The following is a 24326-nucleotide window of genomic DNA, read 5'->3' as shown; positions in this document are numbered from 1 at the left end:
CCAAAATTTTTTTTCTCTAAGTATTTGTAGGAATGTACCCTTAGGAAATAAAAAAAAAAAAAAAAGTGGTTTTCAGTAGATTTATAAAAATCTCATATAATCTACTCATAAAGGCAAATGTGTCTTCCTTAGCTCTGAATATGTTTTAATTTGCTTAAAAATGAATGAAGGTGAACCAATTATAGTTTCACATGGAAAATCAGCATAAAGGTTAGTACTAGGATTCAGGAGTTCCAGTGCTTTAAAACACAGGTTCTTTTTATGGTAAGGTGATGCTTGGTACTATACAAGCAAATTCAATTCTTTTTCTTCATAGTCCAAAGATATAATTTTTGCCATGTTTTATTTTTTCACAGCGTTTAAGGGCAGAGGTTCAGTTCTGGTTTCAAGCCTTCTGTTTCACTTAGCTGGTATTGAAGGCACCACTTTGTCAGTTTGTTTCTTTATTTCTTAATCTATTGCCTTTGAGACTTTAGGTTATATCTGGTTAGTTTACAGTTCCTCAGGAAATTAACTTACTAAATATCTGAACCCTCAAGATCTGATCTGTTTTTTTGGTAAATGACAGTCCTCCATCAAATATTACATCGTACAAAAAGCTGTGCATTATTGTATTAGGCAGTGACAGCAGGAAGCAAAGGAGTTTTGCAGCTGAAATCTTATTTTGGCTCTACGAAAAGAACAAACCTTGGTGTAAAAGCAAGTAGGCTGGATCTAGGTCAGAGGCTTTTCTTTTTCTGAGAATTCATCTGAGTATTGCCAATGACCTGTTCTTAAATTCAGATGCCCTAAAACCACAAGTGCTTACCAGAGTCTGAGAGACATTCAAGGTAATAAAATATAAAGAAAAAATATTTAGCAGCCTAAACACCATCCACTAAATGATGACTAGGCATTAAAAAAACTAAATGCAGTGACTCATAAAAAAATAATTTCCCTCCTATACCAGAGAAAGGTTAACCTAAATGATAGAAGAATGTCCTAACTTTTGGGGTACTGATTTCATAGTCTGAGGGGAAGGAAAGGGAACATGCTCCTCTCCCCTTTTAACACCCTGAGGGAGCTGACAGACCACTTGTTGCATTCACCTAAGACGTAAGGAACATCAGGTCCCAGTTCCATCTGTAAAGACAGGGATACTGTCCTTACAGTACAACCATCAGCCCATGCCCACTGGGCCACTCTGGGCCCTCAGGTAAAGTCATCACAGCCTGGGATGCTGCACTAAGGACAGCCAGCAAAGCTAGCTTTGAACCATGGCAGTACAGCAGTCATGACAGTGTCCATACTTCCAGCCTAATAGTAAAATTAACGTGGACTTAAAAAGTGATTAGACAAACTACTGGAAGAAACACACAGAGATAACACCTCTGGATCCCTAAGTCCCTCAGCAGCAAATTTCTGAAAGGTTGTAGGATACACTAAAGGAAACAACACTCCATGCTTGCTGTGGTTTGATTTTCTCTGGGCATCTGTTCCTTGCCAACCTTGGAAAGGGGTCAGACACACCAGACCAGACTTCACATGGCCACTGTTGGTCCCACTTGCATGAACTCTCAACAGCTGAACTATTAACTTGGATGCAGCCATTCATTCATTTTGTCTTTAGCTTATTCTGCTCCTTCCTCTGCCGTCCTCCTTCTTTCTTCCCCAAAACCTCCTGTATTCTGCATCTGAAAGTGAGGTGTGCTAAAGCCACTGATGCAAAATCTTTATTTCTTTTACATGTCCTGGTTTTGGTCAGGATGGAGTTAAATTCATTTGCAGCAGTGGATGGGATGCTGTGTTTGGGAGTTAAAACGGGCGTAGTGCTGATAACACCCTGATGTTGCTAGTTGCTGTCAGACAGTCAAGGACTTTCTCAGCTCTTCATGAGAAAGGAGGGGCGAAGCCAGGACAGGTGACCCAACTGACCAAAGAGAGTATTCCACGCCAGTTACGTCCTGCCCGGGATATCTGGGGCTGACGGGAGGAAGGCTGAGGGGGGGTCCGGGACACGCGGTTTTTGGGGGACGGTCGGGTTCTGGGATGGCTCTGGGTGGCACGGCCTGAGCTGTGGGTTTGGTGAGAAACTGCATTGTGTATCAACAGCTTCATATATTTTTGCTCTAAAGTCCTGTTAGCATTGTTATATTGTATCTTTCTGTTATCTTAGTAAACTATCCTTATCCCAACCCATGGGCTTTTGGTTTCTTGGTTTTGGGGTTATTTGCCCCTTCCTCTTCCTTTTCCTTTCCCTTCCCTTCCCTCTTCCCTCCCCCCCACCCCACCCTTCCTTTTTCCCTGCTCTTTTCCTTTAAGGAGCAGGCAGCTGCGTGGATCTCGGCTCTCAGCCGGGGTGAAACCACGACAAGACTGTTTCATTCTATTATTTTTACTTGATTACTGATCACATGGGGTATAACCTCTTAGTATCATGTGCAGTTTTTAAACAGATTATTTGTTGCTGATCAGGGAAACAGAAGTTCAAAGATATTAATTCCTTGTTCTGAACTATCTACCTACACTAAAATTTTTATTATGTAAAGAAGAAGTAAAAAAACTACTTTGAGTAAGTCAAATTTGGAAAGAGCTATGGCCAAGCTCTTAATAGGTTTATTTGTTCTACACTTCATTTTCCTGTTTCCGCAGATTAATGAATAAAGAAAAGAACCAAGTCATAATTTACCTACTGGATCTAACTTTGCTTTAGCCAGCATGCCTTTTCACAGCTCCATACCAAGTATTTATGACCCACATAGCACTGCTAATGCCATTTCAGTGTACAGAAATGCGTAGAAAGCATCTGGGATACTTTCATAACTGCAACATAAAAAGTAAGAAAGTCTCTCACTGCATTTATGACTAAAACTGCACTCTTTGATTACAGGAAAATACACAAAATTATCCTGCAGAGCAACTATAAAATCCATCTGCTGCATTGTTTAAAGGAATTCAGGTTCTTCAGACTAGATACCAAGGATGAAAACACTCTGACTGAAAAAGGTAAGGCTGAGGCAGATGGTTCAGCCAAGAGAACAAACTTTGTGGGGAGGCTCATCATGGGAGATCTGGGATTGATGTTTGAGGGTGAGAGAACAGGGAGAACACCACTATCCTGAGCGATGCAGGATGAACAGGAATAGTAAACATGCATTTCCTTTTGTGGGGGTAAAACCACAACAGTGCTGTTTACACATGGGTATCTACCATGACCAGAGCCCCAACTTGTCCTGGGGTTTGTTTGCAAGAATGGTAAACACAGGAGGAAGACATAAATAAAATTTCACAGCAGTGGACTTCAGTAACTTCACTTTGATGGCTGTATGTAGACTTCCTACACAGCCAGCAAAAATCAGACTCCTGCAGATGGCAATTCAGAGTAGTTTAATGCAGATGATCTTTATCAGTTCCACGGGAGAGTTTCTCTCTTGGTCAGCTGCACCATGATCCTATGTAGATAAAGACACTTCCATCAGCTCCCTGAGGTACCCTGTTCAGTGGGCATGTGCTTTAGTGGATGGACGTGCCTCCCCATTTCTTCCTTGTTCCATTCAAGTGGAGAAAATAAAATATCCAAGGACAGTCTCTTCTCTCAAGCTATGACCTTATTTCATGATCTGTGGTATTGATCTTGCAATTAGGATATGGGTTGGCTGGTGCAAAGGGTGAGAAAAGTACATGGGGCTCTGTAAGAAGTCCTGGATATTTGAGTAGGTGAACTCAGATCCAGCGCAGTGGCTTTCATGCAAGCATACTACAATGATAACCCACAGATAGGAGCAAGTGAGAGACAAAAAAAGTACCTAATGAAAACAGAGGAATGCTCAGAATGCAAACTTCATTATTATTCAATTATAGAGATAAAGTTATACAGCAGAGAGCACACAATTAGAGTAAGAGTTCTTGGATTCAGGGCATATATTTGAAGGGGTGGTATTTACTGTGAAAAATGTTGAGGAGGATGTTAAATAGGAAATATGAAAAAGGACTCAGAATCTAATGAAAGTATATATAACAAAAGTATATTTAACAAAACATTTTGTTATCTAATTTGCAGACAGACACTTTTTTCAACTAGACGCTTCATACTCACTGGGCACAGTCTAAATGACAAGATTGAGCTTAAAAAACTGTTATCTATTACATGTTTAACATAATAAAAAAAATAATCTTCCTTACTAATAGTTGGTTCATTGAACAAAGTAATCAAACCATTCACCTAAGAGAAATTCAGTAAAGTTTGCCCCGAAAACAGTACCATGCCAGTGTTTGATTAGGTTAATAAATCTAGCCACAGACAGCATTATGTATCGTATTAAGAACAGTGATAAACAATAATCATTTTTTTTTAGTGCAACCACATTTTGCATCCTCCAAGTACACAGGTACAGACAAGTTTTAGCTGATTTGTAAAGAGTTTCATAATTCCCACCAGAAAGTTGCAGAGTGAAGTTCTCATTTCATTTCAGTTTTAAATGGTCTTGAATCGAATCTAATTTCAGAGAATTACAGAATCATAGAATAGTTTGGGTTGAAAGGGACCTTTAAAAGTTATCTAATCCAACCCCCTGCAATCAGCCAGGACATCTTCAACCAGACCAGGCTGCCCAAAGCCCCATTCAGCCTGGTCTTGAACACTACCAGGGAGGGGACAGCCACAGTTTCTTTGGGCAACCGATGCCAGTGTCTCACCACGCTCATCATAAAAAAAGTTAGAGGAGCAGGATCTTGACTTGCCGATCAACCTTCCTTTTTCACCTCAAATGGCTATTTCTCACTTCTTATATTAAAAATACCAGAATTATTGATTACAAATATATACATATAAAAAGATTCAAACCTGTGAAAAGAAACAAAATCACTCTGTGGGAGGAAGTTTGTCAGAGGAGTTTTCATTCTTCAAAACAGCAAAATGCTTTGTTTTTCCAGTAATGACTAAAATGAAATTGAGAGCCAGTATTGATTAGAAGCATAGATTACATTGTATTTAGGTGTATTTTCCATTGATACCATATATATTTTAGTTGTTCATTCCAATTATGCATTCAGTGTCACCACTGTAAATGAATAATTGAAACTGGATTTTTTTTGTCTGTCTTGAAGACTGAAAGATTCTGAAAGAGTAAAACCAACAAGCTTTGTTAAACCTTAGAAATCCTTCATCTTTTATTTATTTTTACACATGCCAACTTTATGTTTGCTCAAATCACGTTGAGATGGATGAGTGCACTAGCTCATACTTTTTTTAAAAAGAGGCTTCCAATGTTATATTTCTATTTAAACTGCCTCATTGCTTCTTTCCCCTCACCACATTACTCTGTGCATGCATGTTTTACCTTCATAATTCAATCCAGCTGGTTTAGAGTTAATACATTTTATTGATCTGCAAAACACATTCAGGTAGGAGCAGTGCAGTTATACCATTATTTCTGAGGGTATGTGGCATTTCCAGGATGCACCTCCTGTCAGCATTTATATGTTATCCTTTCCATAAGCAGCTGCTTTGTAAAGATACTGACTGAAAAAGCCTAAGGGAGCCTCATCCTTGCATATTCATATAACTCAGAAATTAAATTGTTTTAGAGTAAGTTTTTAACTACTCCATTTTGGCACAAAAGAGTATGTAGCAGCAGGAAGGTCATGAAAATCAGTTAGAGTATAACAAGAAAGTAAAGGCACATTTTATATATTCTATATTACATCTGCATTCAATATACAGAGATGAGGGTAATGGACAGGAAGCCTTTAGGTGAATGGTGTAGATCCAGGCCTGGAGGTTGGTGGCGCTGCCTGTGGCAAGGGGGTTGGAGCTCTATGATCCTTGGGGTGCCTTCCAACCCATGCCATTCTATGATTCTATGATTATGGGAACTTACAGAGACACATCTGCATAGGTCCAAGAATTCCAGAGCCAAGTCTGCCCTCACTGACTAGAAACATAGCACACCTGCCCACTGCCCTTGTGTATAACTTTCCTGGGTGAGATCTTGCATCTTCTCTTCCCATGAATCTGAGTAAAATTTATATTTTTTTCCCACCACAGGTTTTTATTATGCACCATAAACTTTATTTCTGAACATCTGGTGTCATAGTTTATCCACAGATGGTATCCAAGCACCATGTAGCTAATTGCTCACCCCTATCCCCAACAAAGGGCTGGGGGGGAGAATAGAAAAAAAATCTCGAGTTGAGATACAGTTTAATGGGATAACAAAGTAAGAAGGTGATGATGATAATGTGTATATATACACGTATCTAAAACAAGTGATACACAAATGCAATGGCTCATCACATATTGCTATTTCTGCCATGTGAGAAAAAAAACGATCAACCCACCACTGCAAATTCATTGCAAAGTGGTAAATGGACCAGAGAAAGTCTCACTAGAAGGCTTTGTTCTTTTCCTTTCCTTTACTTACATTATCAATAGTATTTTCTAAACAGTAAAAGAATTGGATATAAAAATCCAGATAGGAGAAATAAAACAAAATATATTTGAGTAATTAAATGTTTAAATGAATTGATGCAAGAATGTGCCCACTGCTTGCTCATACAAGGAGTATGCAGATATCTAGCATGTAGACACAGACTATGTAGAAGATATTCTTTAAAATTTACTCACAAAACACAATGATAAATAAGATGCTGCACATTTCAGTTAAAGTAAAAATTGTGGATAATCACTGTATTTCTCTTGTAGAAAAACTTTTATTAAATTATATAATTTTCTGAAAGTTTTACATCTCTAGCTGAATTACTTCAGGTTGAGTCTGCTGAAATGAGTGTGTAAGTAGAAAGCAGAAACCACAGGAAAGGGGAGAGAAGGGAGCAATGTTAAAGAAAATTACGACACTCTCTTAAAACAGGCAAAATACATGCAGGCTAAATCCTAGTGACTTGTATACATATCTGGCTTATATACACAAAAAATGTAAGCAAAACCAGTTCAGACATGAAGGAAAATTAGTAGGTTAAAACAAATCAAAGAAAAAAATGATGCCATGTATTTCCTTTTTTTTTCTCATGTTTTGATAACTAGAAGTCAATGCAAATTGCAATTCTACAGAGATTTTTCCTTGTTTAGCTTTTAACTTCATTCTGAATTAAAGTCAACATATGAAATTTTAACACTTCCATGGAAGGAGAGGTTCAGAAATAACCAGGTTTGAAAACATTGTTATAATACTCTCCTGTCTCTCTCTGGGAATTTAGGAATCCAGATTACGGATCCTACAGACTACTGATGTAGGTCTCATGGAATGGAAACAACATCTTTTATCGTGTATGGAAGTGCCTCAGTTCAGAAATGCATGAACCAGAAGAAAGGACTTTGATGTTTTCCTAATATTAGATGTAAGTATTCCATATGCACAATTGCAGGTGGGTATTTTTTTGTCTAATTCTATCTCAACAAACACTTCTCTGTCAGGTGCTGAAGAGCCACATGTGCAAAGTTCAGGTATGATGCGGCAAAACCCCTCAGTTAAAATCAGTAAAATCTGTGGTCTTGAGAAAACCTGATTGTGATGCATCTGATAATGACTCCTTGACAATAATATGCGACTCATGCAAAGCCAATTATCTTTTTACAGTCTTAAAACATACAGATCAAGAATTAGACTGTGCATATTAATATAGGTTTGCAATGTAAAAGAGAAAGAGCCAATGAAGAACAGCTGGATATGAATGGTATTAATCTGGATGTATCCACATCTGGATTTATTCTGGGAAAACTGTTCTGGCATAAATATTCCAAGGGTTCAGATTTTGGATATTTCAATCACAGGAGAAATGGGGGGCTACTTCAGAGTAAGTGTTCCACACTGATATCCCAGCTCACTCTGGAATACCACCACATGCAGATAAACACGTACTGTTTAATTCATAGAAACAGCACAGCAGATGGATCCAGGTCCCCCAGAATAAAGGGAACACTCTCCTGCAGCAGAGAAGCTGCATTTGGTCATGAGGTACTAATAACTCCTCCTGAGGTTCTAAAATGTGACAAGTCAGGTCCAACTTATTTCTGCTTTAGTTCACATTTTTATTAAAGAAATGGCTTAAGGCATGCTTTATGATGCCTATTTTTTCCCAAGAAAGACTATCAAACACAACTTAGACTTAACCATCTTATGTGTAGTTTCTTGTATTCTTTCAAGTTTAACACTTACATAAAATATATTGTAATTTACAGTTAGCAGAAATCCACTCTCAATATACTGCAGCATAAGCATTTATGAGTTGGGTTGATTCTTAAGGGGGAAACATGGAAATTAGATTTTGATGATAAGTGGCCAAGTTCCTCCTTACCTCCACATCTTGATAATTTCCTATTAGTTCTTACACTAATGAAGAAAAAGTGTGGAAATAAGTTATTATCTACTAGGTACATCAAATGGGTTTTGCATGCTTTTTCTAACTAATTGTTTGATTAATCCTACCCCCATATAAAGAAGACCAGCTTTCTATATGGAAAAAAAAAAAAAAGCAGCACACAAGGCTGCCAAGTAATTCATTAGAGAAGTCATCCTTTTTAGCACCTATTATCACATCAGTAACATAGTGCTACAATCAACGCTTCCAAACATGGGTGTCATTTACATCCTTTCTCTGTAACACTGCGTAGCAGTACCTACTGAAATAACAATGACCATCAGAATTAAGTAATTATATCATTACTACAACACTGAGTTTAAAGTATTTTCTTGAGAGTAAAGGCAGGTAGCAAGGCTTATGATAGTAGTTTAGTTCATAATGCTAAACAATTTCCAAAATTGGTGGAATTGTGTTATTAGAACTAGTAACACCTTCTTTGAAGGACTGTTTTCACTTCTGTCTCAGCAGTACTCCAAATATTATCATAGACTCATAGAACATACTGAGCTGGAAGGGACCCATTAGAATCATTGAGTCCAACTCAATTCACAGGTAACGTGGGAACTAATGCTACAGTTTTAGGACATTTCAAACCTCCCTGTAAATGATTTTGCACCTTTATTTTTCAACTTTGAAGGTTCTATGCTTAAATTAGCTCACAGTATTAACACAATGAGGTCAAACTGATAACCCGAGAACATATCAATGGTAGTAAATCATGAAGATGAATGCATTTGTCATTGTCTTAGATTAGGGAGCCAGTGAAGCCTGACTACCACAGAATCTAAACCAGTTTCTGCTCAAGTTCAGATTTTTAGCAAGAACACGGCCCTGCACTAGTCCTTCATTGTTTGATAAGAGACAACTAATACAATTTCATCCAGAAAATATAAAAGGAAACAACGTAAAAGGAAACAAGAAGAAAATACTATGAAACAAATTAATGTGATTTTTTTTTTTTAGGACAAGAAACAGCAGACATGATAGACATAATATCCAAAGCATACTGTATATGCTAACCACACGAACATCCTTATTATTTGGAATCAATTTCCTGTTGGCATAAATAAATACATGGAAAAAATAAAAATAGTTAAATATTTACAATAAATATGAGGCACAGAAAATCTAATAACTTCTTTTATGTAAATACATTGGCAATCTACTCTCAGAAATATACTGGCCAAAAGTACAGGAGACATAAGTAAAATCATATAGAACACTACACCAAAGGCAAGAAGGTAGTAACAAAAAGTTATTATTTCCCTTTCTAGCCCTTCAATAGTGTCTGACCTGATAAACTGACAGAGAACAGAAACATGCATAAACCAAAACTTATCTGGTCTTCCTAAAGCCTCAGCAATGGTAGAAAAGAGAACTTTATTTGCTTTCTATTTTGTTGATTATGACACAATGAGTTAAATCAACAGTGTTCTCAGCTACCCCATTTCTCTGGTCATTGCTAGGTTGGCATAAAATTTTCGTACTGCAATTAGCACATGTCCTCAGTCTGCATTAAGCATATCTCATCATAACTGCTCCTACAGAAAATCTTCCTCTGCAGTTTCTTGTAGTGTAAAATCAGATGAACTAATACATTCTCCTGAGCTAATATATTTTTAGGCCCAGAATTTGATCCCAACACACTGAAACAGGTCATTACTTCATCATGTTGATGCAAGAGGAAATGGACTGACCTCAGTGACCAGGTCACTGCTGTGCAGGAGACAGCAATAAGTGAATTCTGAATAGCTGCACATAATAGAAGGGACATTCTTATTCACTGTAGATTTACATAACATGGGTACCTTAGTCCTAAAAACATCAGTTACATATTGTTGTTATTGGTATCACCATAGTTCCAAATTTTGTTGTAAATAGTGCACTTAGCTGAGTTGAGCAGTTCCACTTACTCTGATCACAGTCCACCTCTGATAAATAATTTCAATCATTTATCTGTTCATAGAAGCATTTGGTATAACTAGACACAGATAAATAAATATACATGAGTATAAAATACGTTAGAGAAGTAGTATACCTCATGAGATCCTCAGTGCCTTTAATAATTAGATGATTCCCATATGTTCCATATTTTCTAAGAACCTAATTTAAGATTGTGGGATCTGATTTACATAAGCATTTATTGCTCAGCACTGCAAATGAAGTCAGAGGAATCTAATGCTTTAAAGGTGGCTCTGCAATATTTTATATATAACAAAAAGGAGCTCATAAACACCTATGAAGCTCTAGATGATGATCATCACATAATGATCAAATACAGAAAAATCTCTTGAGTAAGTTAGCTGCCCTAATGGCCAGCTATGGGGAAGAAGGTCCTAAGATTACCAAAAAGGAGAAAACCTAATGCTGAATTACATACCAAATGACTACAGTGCATTCCTTGAGATCCACTGAGTAAAGCAGAGATCTTACTGGAAAAATCATGTGACTGTGCATTGAAAATAGTGTTCATTACTAAGAAATGTTGAGAATTACAGTTCTGTGTGTTATTACTATATACTTTTTTTGTGCATATTATATGTATGTTGGCATAGTTCTTAGGGCATTATAAATCCCCACTATCTCCTGCATTTCTGAATTTCCTGATCAAGCATTCATTAAAGCTATTCATATTTTTAAATAACAGAGACTTTCAGATTCTACAGCAGAATTCCAGAATTCTTTTCCTAGCAATGCTAATATCATCAGAGATGAAGATCTGAATTCTAATATCTGATTTTATTTTCCCTTAAGGAAATCATATGACACAAAGGGGAGTTAATATAACACAAAATCCCACTACACCAAATCTAAAACCTAAAGACCTCCCAAGAGCCACAAACAATCCTACTGCAAGGACAGTAAGGAAACACCAAAACAAAGAAATCAGAGTACCTGAAGGGTTCTTGCTGAGCAAATATCGTCTGTGTACCTTGAAAAATGCCAGCAAAGCAAGCTCTTTGCAAAAGCTTCACAACTCCTCTTGGATTTAAAAAAACTCACCCTTCAATTTAAATTCTGTATTTCTCAGCTAGATTTTTATCTCACTAAGGGACTATTATACATAAAAAACAGGGAAGTGTCAGGCAAATACCTTGCTTAAAGGACCTTATGTTTTCCTAACTGTATGACCAACTATTGCAAATACAGACAGAAAATACAGAGTGGGGATCTTCAGATACTGTTACTTCAAGAACTAACAAGCCTTTAAGTCTTTGCCATAGGTAATATGAAAAGCCAGACCAAAACCCAATCATTTACTGCAAGGAATGCTTTATTGCAGGCAGTCACGCTTATATGGCCAGATGGCATCACTAGCAAAAAAGTCCTCTCTCCAGTTGCCTAGAAACTCTGTCCCATGTAAGACCCAATTATAACTGTTCATCAATTGGGACATACACACTGTGTTTTTGTAATTCACTGTAGCTGAAACCAAATGCACAATGCAGAATTTCATTTTGCACAGACTGACCATAGGAGAGAATCACTGTGCTTTTCTGTTCTTATGTCTCCCCTTGTTTCATTTGCAAGTTTTAATCCTAATTTTCTAAAGAAGTATTGGCTGAAACTCTGAGGTATGATAAAGATGCTTGGTCTATGAGTCATTATGGAAGTACACTAGTCTGAAGCAATGATTATCAGAAAGCTGAGGATAAATCACACAAGGAGCTGCAGATAATAGGCTTTCTGAGCCAAGGAGAAATTAGGCAGCATCATTAACAACGTCTGTGAAACTTTTTCAGAAAAGTCCTTTTTGAGGAATGAAACTCTGGATCCTGGTGTTAAAAAAACCTTGTGAACACCACCAGAGAGCCATATATCCTCACAGAAGTAGTTGACTGTTATCGTGTTTGTAATGGATTGGTTGGAACATGACTTAAAGTGAGCAGAGAAAAAAGCAGTTGCTGCTTACTTTTGAGTGGTGTTTACTGGTTTTCTTCTTTTCAAAGAAAAATGCATTGATATTCTGGGAGAGCACAAGATCCTGCCTGTCAACAGTAACTCAGCATTAATAAAGTCAGTGCAAGCAAATGGCAGGAATATATAAAAGTGGGCAAATGGAATCACATTTAGCAAAACTGAAGATGCCAGCTCTGGCTCTCATTTCACAGCAACATGAAAGCCAATGTTCAGGAACTGGCCAAGAAAGCCAATCTGAGAGCACAGATCCAATATGGGTTCTTCATTATTATTATTATTATTATTATTATTATTATTATTATTATTATTATTATTATTATTATTATTATTGCTGAAGATAATTTCCCAATGTGATATGAACATTTCTCTTGAACTACTTAGGCTGTAAGTTGGTGCAGTATTAACCAGTGGTGATCTTATTCCCTTCTACAGAAAAGGGTTTTTTATAATCTATTTCATGATGCACTATGACATCTTTATCATCCTCTCAAAGACGAAAATCTAACTGATTTGTTTTGCTTTAATTGTATTCAGTTGCATTCAGAGGCAGCAAGCAAAATGCAGCTTGGTTTCATTATCCTATTCCTTTGTGACATTAAATTGAATTTATTCTTTTTTTCTTAACAGTATTCATAAGGTAAAACTAAGACCATGCCTATGGAATTTGAATAATTTCACATATATCAGCTCACACAAAAGAAACAGTTTTCAGGAGATGGCTTGTTGAAGAATTTCTTGCACTCTGCAGCCTGAAGCAACTAATGTGGAAGACAGAAGGGAACTATGGGCTGGAAAAATACACTGGGCTGTGTCAATTGAGGTGACAGCATGTCATCCTCACGGCATCCTTACTTTCTTTAGCATCAGGTTATGCTATGGTTTGCAACTGACTTACATATTGGATAACTAACTTTTTCTGGCTGAGCAAACATTGGCTTGAATAAGTCTTCAAGCCAATGATCACCATGAATAAGTTTTAAAATTTTACTTCATAGCAGAACTGGTGTATTAGCCTGAGGTTAGCCCTTGCCACAATGTCATCTGGAGGAATGTAAGTTGGAGCCACGGTGTGAAACCCTGGAAATGCACACACAAACCCTCTGCTATTCAAAGGAAGGCAAGTTTTCCTCTCTTAGAGCAGGTGCATTTCGGAATTATTTGACCCAGAAATTTTTACACAACTCCAAATGTATACAGGTGCAAGGAGAATTATCTCTCCTTACTAAACTACTAAAATCTCTGACTAAAATGAGAGCAGAAGGAAGTACTTTGGCACAAAGATGCATTAGCTGAGGCTGGGGAAATATACTCTCTTCTTGATAATGTTGGCCTGTTGCTGTGGCAATCACTGCCAGTTCACACATAAAGAACTTCAGGGCAAAAGAAGTAGTAAGATTCTTATCTGACTTTGTGTATCAACAGCACTGAGTCCAAACCTCAGTATTAGAGGCACTCATGTCAGTAACAAAGGTTTTAAAATTCTGAGTAGATTAAATGGTTCCACGTTACAGTGTACCTGGGAAGAAAGGATCCCATTTCCAAAAGCTCTTCCAGCATCAGGAACCTGAAGCTTTTCCAAATTCCAAAGCCAGCAGTCTAGTTAGACTGTGAACACACCAGCAAATCATATAAGCATAGAAGCATTTAGGTTGGAAATGACCTTTAAGATCATCAAGTCCAACCATTATAAAGAAGCACATAGCCATCATCATCACCATCACAATCATCATTCTGTCATTACTTTTATCATTTCAGATGACCGGTATTCATACCATACCATCCTCTGGTACTGACTAGTGCTAAAGAATTCACTTCTGGAACTTGGAAAGCTATCAGGAAATGTCTTATATCATGGCAGGGTCAAGAGAAAGTTACAGTAGTTTCTTCCAACAGCGTCCTTAGATGTGCTCCTGGTTCTAGGCTGGTAGTCCACGACTTTTTCTCTTGACATAGCATTAAAAGACTGACTATGTCTCTTATTATGAGAACATAATCTCACTCAATTTTTAGATCTCCCCACAATATTCATTAGCAGCAAAAGATTCAATTGCCAGGGAAAAAAAAAAAAAAACCAACATACAACTTCCTAGGAGGATCTTTCCAAGAGTATGCAGCCAGTAAGGAGAGGTTGTTTCCATAAAAAACTTCAGTGTAGGCAGGCAGAAAGAAGGGTCTCCCTGAGCATGTATGTGCATAGTGTGCTCAGCCTTCCTAGGTTAAATGTAGGTCTTTTCATGAAAGAGAAAATGTAATAGTTCAGGGTTCTTTAAAAGTTAAAAACTTCAATTAACTGTAATCCAAGGCTTCCTTTCACTCGTTAGCATAGTTTTTAACAAGCTGGTAGAAAATGTACCCTTTCTAAATGCGAATGAAAGATGTTAGAAGGCAGAACCCAGAATGCAGCAGAATGCAAAGACGTGCCAGTCAGCATCCTGGTGACCTACTTTTATTGTAGCAATTCCATTTCTGAAGATATGTCACTATTTTTTTTTTTAGGAAAGCTGCACAATGAGGTGTCAGCAAACACGCTGCTTATCATTAAAGATGTTGCTTGATGACTGCAAATACTTGTCTGTATGACTGACAATCCTAGTCAACGAGCTCCCACAGTAATGTGGAGTATCACATTCCTAAAGGAACAAATACTGATACATTTCTACAATAGGAATACATGGGACTGAGCAAGACATCCATCTATAGTAAAGGCACTGTTTTATGGGTTCTAAAGTTGTAAAAACTGGAGAGACATGTTTTCAGGTCACCAATGAGACGTTTGCTTGGGACTTTTTCTTTTTGGTGTAGGTTCATTTTAACAACTTTTCAGTTCCTATGAAAATGTTCTATATATTCCTTCATTATCTGATTAATAAAGCTACTTAATTCTTCACAGCTCTTGATCATCAAGCCACTTGTTAAGCAAGCAAAACATCACCCTTCCTTACAAATAAGGCACAGCCACATTCCTTCCTTGAACAGTCTGTTCACACAGGTGAGAGTATCATAGAAGTAAATCTATTTCTTTTCTTTTAGTTATAAAATATTCATGTTGACTGTAAAATTGGGAACAGCTTGGCAAAGGGATCATGAGATGACCCAGAAGGTATTTGCAGGATAAACCTAGGACAACATCAGATGAAAAAAACATCAGTAATGTGGAGTATCTGGAGCATTCTGAAACTACAGACCAAAGTGAAAGCACTGGTGAACTGAGTATTTCCAAATTTCTTTGGGTGGCTTTTTTTGAGGGAATGGAGGATTAATAAATTAAAATGACATTAAAACAGAAAGTATTTTCTTACTCATTTACTGGCAATGAGCCAATATATCTTTATCAGTGATGAGGGCTACAAAACAAACCTTTGTTCATTAGCAAGCCATCCAACAAACGCCTAAAGGAAGTCTGAATAAGTTGCAGGGCAGTGTATTACTAAGCGTGTGTTTTTACACTTAAGTCTCAAGCTAACTGTTTAGAGAAGTAATGTTTAGAAAGCACAATGAAAAATGAACAATACTTACAACCATACCGTTTAGGGACACCCAGCAATCTGGTGGGAAATCCTGGAGTAATGGTACTAAAAACTGCAGACAACCATCCCAGTGGCACAACAGCAGCATCATTCCAATCAGATTAAAGATTCTCACCACAGCACTGGCCAGATCGTATGTCATGTGGAAAATCTGTGGACAAAAATTACACGCGATGTATGTGATGCAAATCAGAAATGTAAATAATTTGCTTTTCATCTGGCATGTTAAAAGCAACAAAATATCATTCTGAACTTCTAAAACAGCTGAGATTTCTCAGCAAGGGCCATTAATTTGGGCACACTAATTTGGGCAGAGATCTGTGCTGATACACCTGATTCTTGGCTGCACGCCAGTGTTATATAACCGTCTGAAAAGGCGTATTTTGCATAAGAAGTTACCAACTACAGTGTTTTCCTAAAGCCTGCAACTCCTTTTAATCAAAGCAGGTCTCACAAATTGGAAAAACTTGATGAAGGTAGTGATAGCATGTCTGGGATCCTGGTGTCTAAATATTCAAAAAATTGTGGGCAATTCAAATGCAGTGACCTATTCAGAAAAGATTCATCTTCCCATTTCTTGATTTATTAAAAAGACCTAAGAAGAAACAATATAAGTAATTTTAGGCATTTTTGGACTTATATTTCTATATTATTAATCCAATCTGCACATACCAGTTCACCAAACAAAATGACAGAAATCCAGTTCACTGCCCTTCTCGACAGTTTTCCTGAAATACTGCAATCCTGCAGCTATTACATGTGTAGTAGCTAACTTTGTGTATATCTAATATAAAATCTAGGATTTCTATTCTTAAACAAACCAAAAAAAAGCATCTGAATTGTCTTACAGCAAATAACACATATGCTCTTAAAACCAGCATAGGCATTTTCAGGTTTGTCATGGGCAAATTTGTTGGACAGGATTGGCGTGAACAGCAGCAGTCGTCTGCCAAACAGTATGGAGAAAAACACTGTATTTAGCACTTCTCTGCTATACTGGTTATAAAGCACTTCCAAACAGCAAATATAGGCACATTCTTTACTTATTACAGAATTCAGTCAACTCAAGATAAACGTTGCATTTTAATACCCATAATTACTACTATGCAGGAGTTCCATTTAGAAGATCAAGAATGTTCAGTTGGTATTTCATGGATTTAAGTAGATAATATTATCTAATTGTACAGATAGACATAGAAATCAGATGCTTGAGCACTGAAAACATCTGATTGCTAGAGGTATGCATGCATATTGGTACACAACATTTTGCATTTGTGACTACAATAATTCACATATGACAGAAGGAATATTTGCATCCTAATTTTTACATTTCTAAACTAAAAGCAGAGATTATGTACCCACACTGTAAAAGAGGCAAGTGCAACTACAGAGAGCATATCACAGTGTCTTTCAACAATATTTTCTATTAGTGGGAGTTTGCCCTTGTTTGAATATGATGGTGTATGTTTTGAGTCCCAAAATTCAAAGTCTGCATCTTAGAAACATACTTTAGACGTTACCTTTATGAGCAAAACTTTTTTTCAATCTAGGGCATTTCAAGACAATACATTCTAAGTGATAAACACTGGAAACAGACATTTGTAACATAATTCAAAAACGTCATGTTTTATCCAAATACCAGCTAGCTCCTGTCAAAATTCAGATGACGACACTGATATTTAGGTGATACTGTACATGAAAATGAACAGAAAAGTCTCCCCATTACACATCTGTCTTGCTAAAAAAATGTATTTATCTTTCAGCTATTTTCTAGGTACAGTTTCCACAGCATCATATGAAACAGGGGAGTAGACGCATGAACTGAAATAATCTTATTTTAAAGAACTGGAAAAATTGCTAGAATTACTACTGGTTTGGAACAGGAACACTCATTCAGATTACACTTTATCCACATGGTTATTATACTAAAACTGCAAAGACTAGATGAATTCTTGATGACATTAAAAGTTGCGGAAGTTTTGTCAGAGAAAGCAGGATTACTCCTGGAATACTTGTCTGGAAAAGTGCAGAAGATAAGACAGAAACAGTACATATTTTATACCGGGATAACATTTTACCCAGAAATTTTCTACCACTTCAGAAAAGCAAGTTACCACATCTCTATACTACAGCTGGACAAAAATCAATGTTCCCACCCACATTGTTTTCATACTGCCTCAAGCATTAGGCTTTACTCCAAGAGACCAGTTTTTCAGAATAATACACTGTACTGGATACTGAGTGTTGGGTTTGTTTGGTTTTTTTTGGTAAGTGGGCCACAAATGCAACAATCAAAGATGAACTGAGCGCAATCTTCATTTCTGTACTTAGAAAGAGACCTTTTTTGAAAATGTACACTTAGATCTATGTGCTAAACAGGGGGAGATCTGGCTTTCCAAAACTCACCAGAGTCAAAATAAAAGCACTTGCACATACTCAAGGCTCCTGAATCCTCACTGCACCTTTGCAACCATGGTCTTAGGCATTATGACAGATTGTGCATGTATCCTGTGATTGCAGCTGAATAAAAATGGTAATTCTGCAGCTCTTTCACTTGGAGATAGATAATTTTTGGGCATTAATTCAGATTACAGAAATGGTCTTCAAAACTCGTATCGTGATAGAGAATTTCTAAGATTTTATAGCATTTTGTGCTGGTACATTTTCATTTCAAATTTTGAAATTATATAATTGGATAATACACACTAACACCTCTCCCATCCTCCCCCCCCAAAAAAAAAAAAAAACCCAACTACCAACCAAAAAAACCACCACACACTAGGGAAAAAACGTGGGTGGATAGTTTTGCCGAGGTATTTATTTCAGACTTTCTCAGACCTTGCCTAGCTCTTACAGATGTATCACTCCCTGCCTACCCCATGAGACTGTGCTATGGCTTCCCAAAAGATCTAGTAGACCGAGACACCAAGACACCGAGTTGTCTAGTAGACCCAGACACCAAAAGAGACACTACAAAGGGAGACTAAAATTCAAACTAAGCAACTGGAGCAGTGATTTCAAATGAAAGGGCCTTGCTGAACAGAGAGGCCTGCCGTTGGGTTTCGGCTCTGCAAGGACTACTCAGTCTTGGCAGAGTGGTAACAATGCATAGCTATTGCTTTTCTTCAAAGCCTCTTTAATAGTGTGGCTCTACAGAAACTGTCACATACTGCAAGAACAATAACATGTTGAAAATTTTATGTGAAACCAAATCCAGCACAGGAAATGACAGTCAGCATATGGCACTGCACCCTTCCGTCACTCCTGAAACCTTTCACTCCAGAAATAGCTCCTGTGCAGCTTAGCGTTCAGGGGCAGTGTTATTAAAAATGCATGAACATATTCTAGATATTATCTGGATTGCTTAACATGGTAACATTGCATCAGCATTTCAACCATACCAAACCATGCTTTTATGGTTCATCTTTTGCTTATATGGTATAGTATTTACATAACTGTGGCAACTGTGTATTAAAGAAAATAACTTGTTAAGAAAAATGTTGAGGAAATTTTGAAAAATCCCTTAAACATCTCTGCATGTTCTCTCTCCAATAAATAAAAGCTGATTTTTTTTCTCCTATGATGAACTTGCCATGGAAATGTACGCTTGGTTGGGAAACAACCACATTTAAATACCCAAAGCATACATTGAAATTTAAAATAATATTTGTTCATGGTCCTGTATCAGCATATTTACATTTGGAAGGCGGGAGTATTGTTTTCTTAAAACTAATAGCCACGCTCACTGTGAACTGAAGTCATATATAGCACATTTAATAATTTATGTTCTTCCATCCAGGAACAGACTGTGATACATTGAAACAAGAGCAGTAAGAGAAGTTGTAATTTTACAACACTTTCGTTTTGTAATCACTAAGTACAGTTCCTGTATTAAGGAACTGAACCTCACTAAAACTCCTAAGAGATGTGTGAACTGTACTTTGTTAAGAGAGGAACCAGAGGACAGAAAGCTAATGCCACCCATTTCAGCAGCTGGTGGCTCGTCCATCAGCATGTCCTCCAGTGGGACAGGAAGAAATACAGGACAATCGATTTACCTTGAGTTTTCAGTAGATTTGTGTGGTCAACTCTCTCTGTCTGAATGGATGTCTTACCAAGGTAATTGTTGTAATAACAATAATTCAAATACTTGCACCCAACTAAAGTCAGGGTCCTAAAGCCTTGGGTAATAAAACCAGGCTGATTATCATTAAGCATGTACCATCCACAAATGCCATGAAGATAAGCAAGAATGCAGCTGTAAGACTTCTGAAAATCTGGCCTCTTTATTTAGACTCCTAATTTCATACCTAAATATTCAGCTTAACCAGCAAGAGATGCAAATTTTGTACAAAACATTTCAAAAGAAATTACTAGGGTGACACACAATTACTAGAACAGAGAAAAAAATTAAAATTCCCTTATGAAGTAACTCTTCCCTCATTTTTATCTCATATAATAGTAGCGATTTAATAGATATGCTTACTTTTTGCTTGCTCCTCAATTTCTTTTCAATTACACATTAACATTTTTATCATGTTTGTTGGAGAGGGTTGGCTGTAATACTGACATTTTTCATGGTTTCCATATACTCCAAAAACATGTTCAATAATAAACTCAGTTTATTAACTCACTTCCAAGAATTCATAATTTCTTCCTACATTATTTCCACAACCTTTTCTCAATACCCTGGAAACCTTAAATCTTTGCCTAAAGAGCTGACAATGCCTCTGACAATGGCTGAAATGTAACCACAGATTAACACTTTCTAATATTTCAGCAAGATATTGCTTAGAGAGAATAAGAAATTGCTGAAGAAGTCAGAGTTCACATGTTTTATCTCAGTTTTTACTCACACTTTATTAATGACTCCTTTTAGTCCCACGTGTGAACCACGAAGCAGACTATTCCTTCTTCACATTTGTAACAGAGCGTACACTTTAAATTGGTCCTACTCATTCTGATTTCTGAGCCCGAGACAGAAAATCTGTTCCAGCCTTACCAACCCACTTCCTTAACAGTATTTGAGGGCTGTCATATTATGTTCATAGTGCACATGTAGTTTAACTAAATGAACGCAAAATCCGTTGAACTGCTGTCGTGGAATGCACAGGCTACCTCTGCTGCCTTCTGGTAATTGGCATGTAGTATTTGTTCAGTTGCAGTTTTTAGTTCAGTTTGCTTCTCAGGTTTACTTTGAATAAAACTTATATAAATTATCAGAATTCAATTCTGATATTAGAAAAAAAAAAATAGACAACAGTAAGCCTTAGGACATTCTAGAAAATTTATTCAAATCTCACATCACTGAGTGCATCCAGACACCTCCACTCTTCCACCCCTCAGAAGTAAAGGTGCTCAGTATCACAAAGTTAGCTTGGGTTTAATCTTCAAAATAGGATTTGCATCATGCCTTAGGCAATATGAAATGACACTTGTCCTAAGCAAGCTGTGTGGAGTCTGGAATATTAAATAGTCACAGTGGGGAGACAGAATGAGGTGCACACATGCATGGAGGCTCTGTAAAGCATGCTGAAAGCTGTGCCAAAGGCAATGTTGGAGCTTCAGGCTAGTCTGCAGGGCAAAATAACAGTTATAATAACAACGAGTGGGTTTGGGTTGACCTCTGGGTCAGTCCAGAATTAGATGTTTATCCCTCAGAGCCCCAAATAGGTGGAGATGATAAACCATAGGATCCAAATTTTCCTACCCGAGCTAAATGTTCACTTTTAAGATAATAGTTGTAACAAAGATCCCCAGGAAATAAAATAATATAAAAGGGGGAGGAGAGCACAATGCCTTTTTTTTGAGCATCCGTCTACTTTAAACAACGAAAGGCAACCATGGCTTTTTCTTTAGCCATTGCATATTCTAAAGATTAATTTTAAAATACATTCTTCATAAATATCTCTTAGGATACTATGGGTCTGATCCAGCTCCTACCAAAGCCAAACTCTTTAGGAGTTGCAGGTTACTATGGTCTACACTGGAAAAATATCTGCACAAGCAGATGTAAATGTGCATTGATCGAAATGCCTGGCTTTGCCCTCACAATAACATAATCCTGGCATGTGTGCTTAATTTCATGATAAATAATTCATCATTGATAATTCAGGAGTGAGGAAAGGTATGTGGCACTATTTAATACAGTTGTATTTGTGACCTTAAGCTGATGACAAACACAAAGATCCGCTTCTGCTTTTCTTGGCCCTGAAGGGAAAACACCAGTGATTTAATAAACAGAACAAACTATTTTTAATCAAATATAGCCAGCAAAAAGAGCTGAGAATGGCCTATTTTATGTGACCTTTAAAATGTTTTATTTTCTAGATGGAGTCAATCTGACATTAGGTTTTATAATAGAAGTCCCATTTATTCCAGTTCAATGCATGTACAAATGGAAGCCAGATTCTGTGGGGCAAAAAGAACAGCACAACAACATATAAATATGACAGCATCTTACATCCAGGTTAAACCTGAAAGCAGGAAGATTTAGGCAAGCCTTGGAAAGGTCACATATAACCAGGAAGCAAAATTTATTTACTCTATATAAATTCTGCAATACATATTTTCTACTGTGAATTGGCCAATGCCTTACTAATATATTACTTCTCACACAAAGGGCATGACTTCACTGCCAAAATGTGTGTTTTTATTACCCTGTTGTGATTAATGTGTGTGACCTGACTTGACAGCAAAACAGAGAGAAGCAGTCACTATAGCTCTACAATGAAGAAAACATGCCAAGAATGACAAACCTCAGGATCCTGAAATAAAAATACAGTACTAATTTTCACGGTGTTTTTATGGAGTTGGAGGTCTCATTCATCAGTTATACTGATGACAGAAAGTACCTTATTACACTAAGCTTTCATCTTCATTAACTGAAGCAAAGTAAAAACAAACAAAAACCAGGGCTGACAGAAAGACACAAACATGTAATGCTAACAGTCTGCTGCTGTGACAAAATTTAGCTGAAGCTCTTCTCCTTAAGTCATAGTAGCAAACTGAGAGTGACCATATGGCAAAAAAAAACCCCTTGAACTGTACATGAGTGCAGAGATTGAGCTTTGTCAGCTTGAGTATAGCTCCATTTCAATTTTTCAGCATTATTTCAAGGGTTACTATTGCCTGACCTTCAGCTCAAGCTTCTTGATGGGCCAAGTATCTCAACTGACAGCATCATTAAGTTCAAGCTAGAGGCTTCTGTGGGTGCAGCTAAGCTAGAAGGAACATTGCATCTATTATCTTTTCTAATTTTTTGTATCTTACAAAGAGGGCAGCTTGAAGATACAGCCAGTCTCCAAATGGCCAGAAATAGTATTTATGACTTTTCTTACTAGCTGAGTGAGAAGAGCTGTTTCTCATATAAATGTGCAGATGTACTCTTGGGGCAAAAAGAGAAGTAAGTTATTCACTGTCACTCATCTACCCACAGAAAGGCCAAGGCAAGGACTCCCACAGCACTCAAAAGGGCAGCAGAGCGAGCAATGTGAATCCTAAAAAATATCACTGCCTACAGTGTTTCAAATATAACAGCATAAAGTCAGATACTTGAGTCCATTTTTAGGAATTAATTATTAGCCTTTAGAAATTAATACCAGCTTCTGAAACCTATGTTCCCCAATTTTAATGCGCTTACACAAGCAGTTTTCATCTTTAGTGAATGTGAAATAAAACAGTAAATACCAGACATAAAAAACAGGTGGATGTGGCACTTTGGGAGATGGTGTAGGGCTGGTGGTTGGACTTGATCATCCTGAAGGTCTTTTCCAAACTTGATGATTCTCTGATTCTATTCTGTGACAAAATGTTTCAAAAATGCTGAGACAATTTACAGAGAATCTTAGGAAGTACCTAAGTCCTCACAGGAAGTACCATGTCAGATAGAATTGCTTTGTGACATTATTGATCACAGAACCTGAAGCCTTTTGATTTCCATTTTTAAATGGAAACGTTGGAGATAGTCACACTCTACCCCCAGCATGCCCAGCCTTTTCCTCTAAGACATATATTTAAAAGAGAGGAATAGGGCAGTGCCCTGGCTGTACCTGCCATCAGAAGTGGTCAAACACAGTCCAGACTGCGATCCAAAGGACAAAAGGAACACATGTAACCAATCCCTTCTGACCTCAGTATTTTCCTGAACTTCATTCTTTCTTCCCACCCCCCCCCCCAAGATAGTAATGTTTTACCTTCCAAACACTGCGAATATGAATGCAATCAGTTACTTTCTGATAGTAGGAGAACCAGAAGAAGATTGGATGTACACAGAAACTTGAAAGTTCACATTTATAAAAATTGTATTTGGAACTATTGTTTCTGTAAAACAAAATTTTTGGGTGTATTTTCTTTAGACTAGATCTATATGTCATGACAGTAAATTCTTTAAGGAGCTTCTCTTGTCTCAGTCAGAACCTGGCTTGGGAAGCAAATGAAAGTGTGTGAATAAAAGTAAGAAAAAGTTTTCTCTTACATCTTCTTAAACCACCAAAAGAATCAGTTTGAGATTTTCAGGGA

General features: G+C 37.2%; 1 protein-coding gene across 1 annotated transcript in view; it reads right to left on the bottom strand.

Annotated features, from left to right (window-relative positions):
• HCN1 (hyperpolarization activated cyclic nucleotide gated potassium channel 1) overlaps window positions 1–24326 on the bottom strand; it is a gene marked incomplete at both ends in the record, with an annotated part of 208456 nt that overhangs the window by 78559 nt on the left and 105571 nt on the right. The window contains one exon of the mRNA XM_084278588.1: window positions 15796–15957. Within this exon, the coding sequence (XP_084134714.1) occupies window positions 15796–15957 (162 nt within the window). The remainder of the gene's footprint in view (window positions 1–15795; window positions 15958–24326) is intronic.

The sequence above is a fragment of the Gallinula chloropus genome (genome assembly GCF_964237585.1).
Source record: "Gallinula chloropus genome assembly, chromosome: Z".
NCBI classification, from domain to species: domain Eukaryota; kingdom Metazoa; phylum Chordata; class Aves; order Gruiformes; family Rallidae; genus Gallinula; species Gallinula chloropus.
This window is presented reverse-complemented; position numbering and strand designations above follow the sequence as displayed.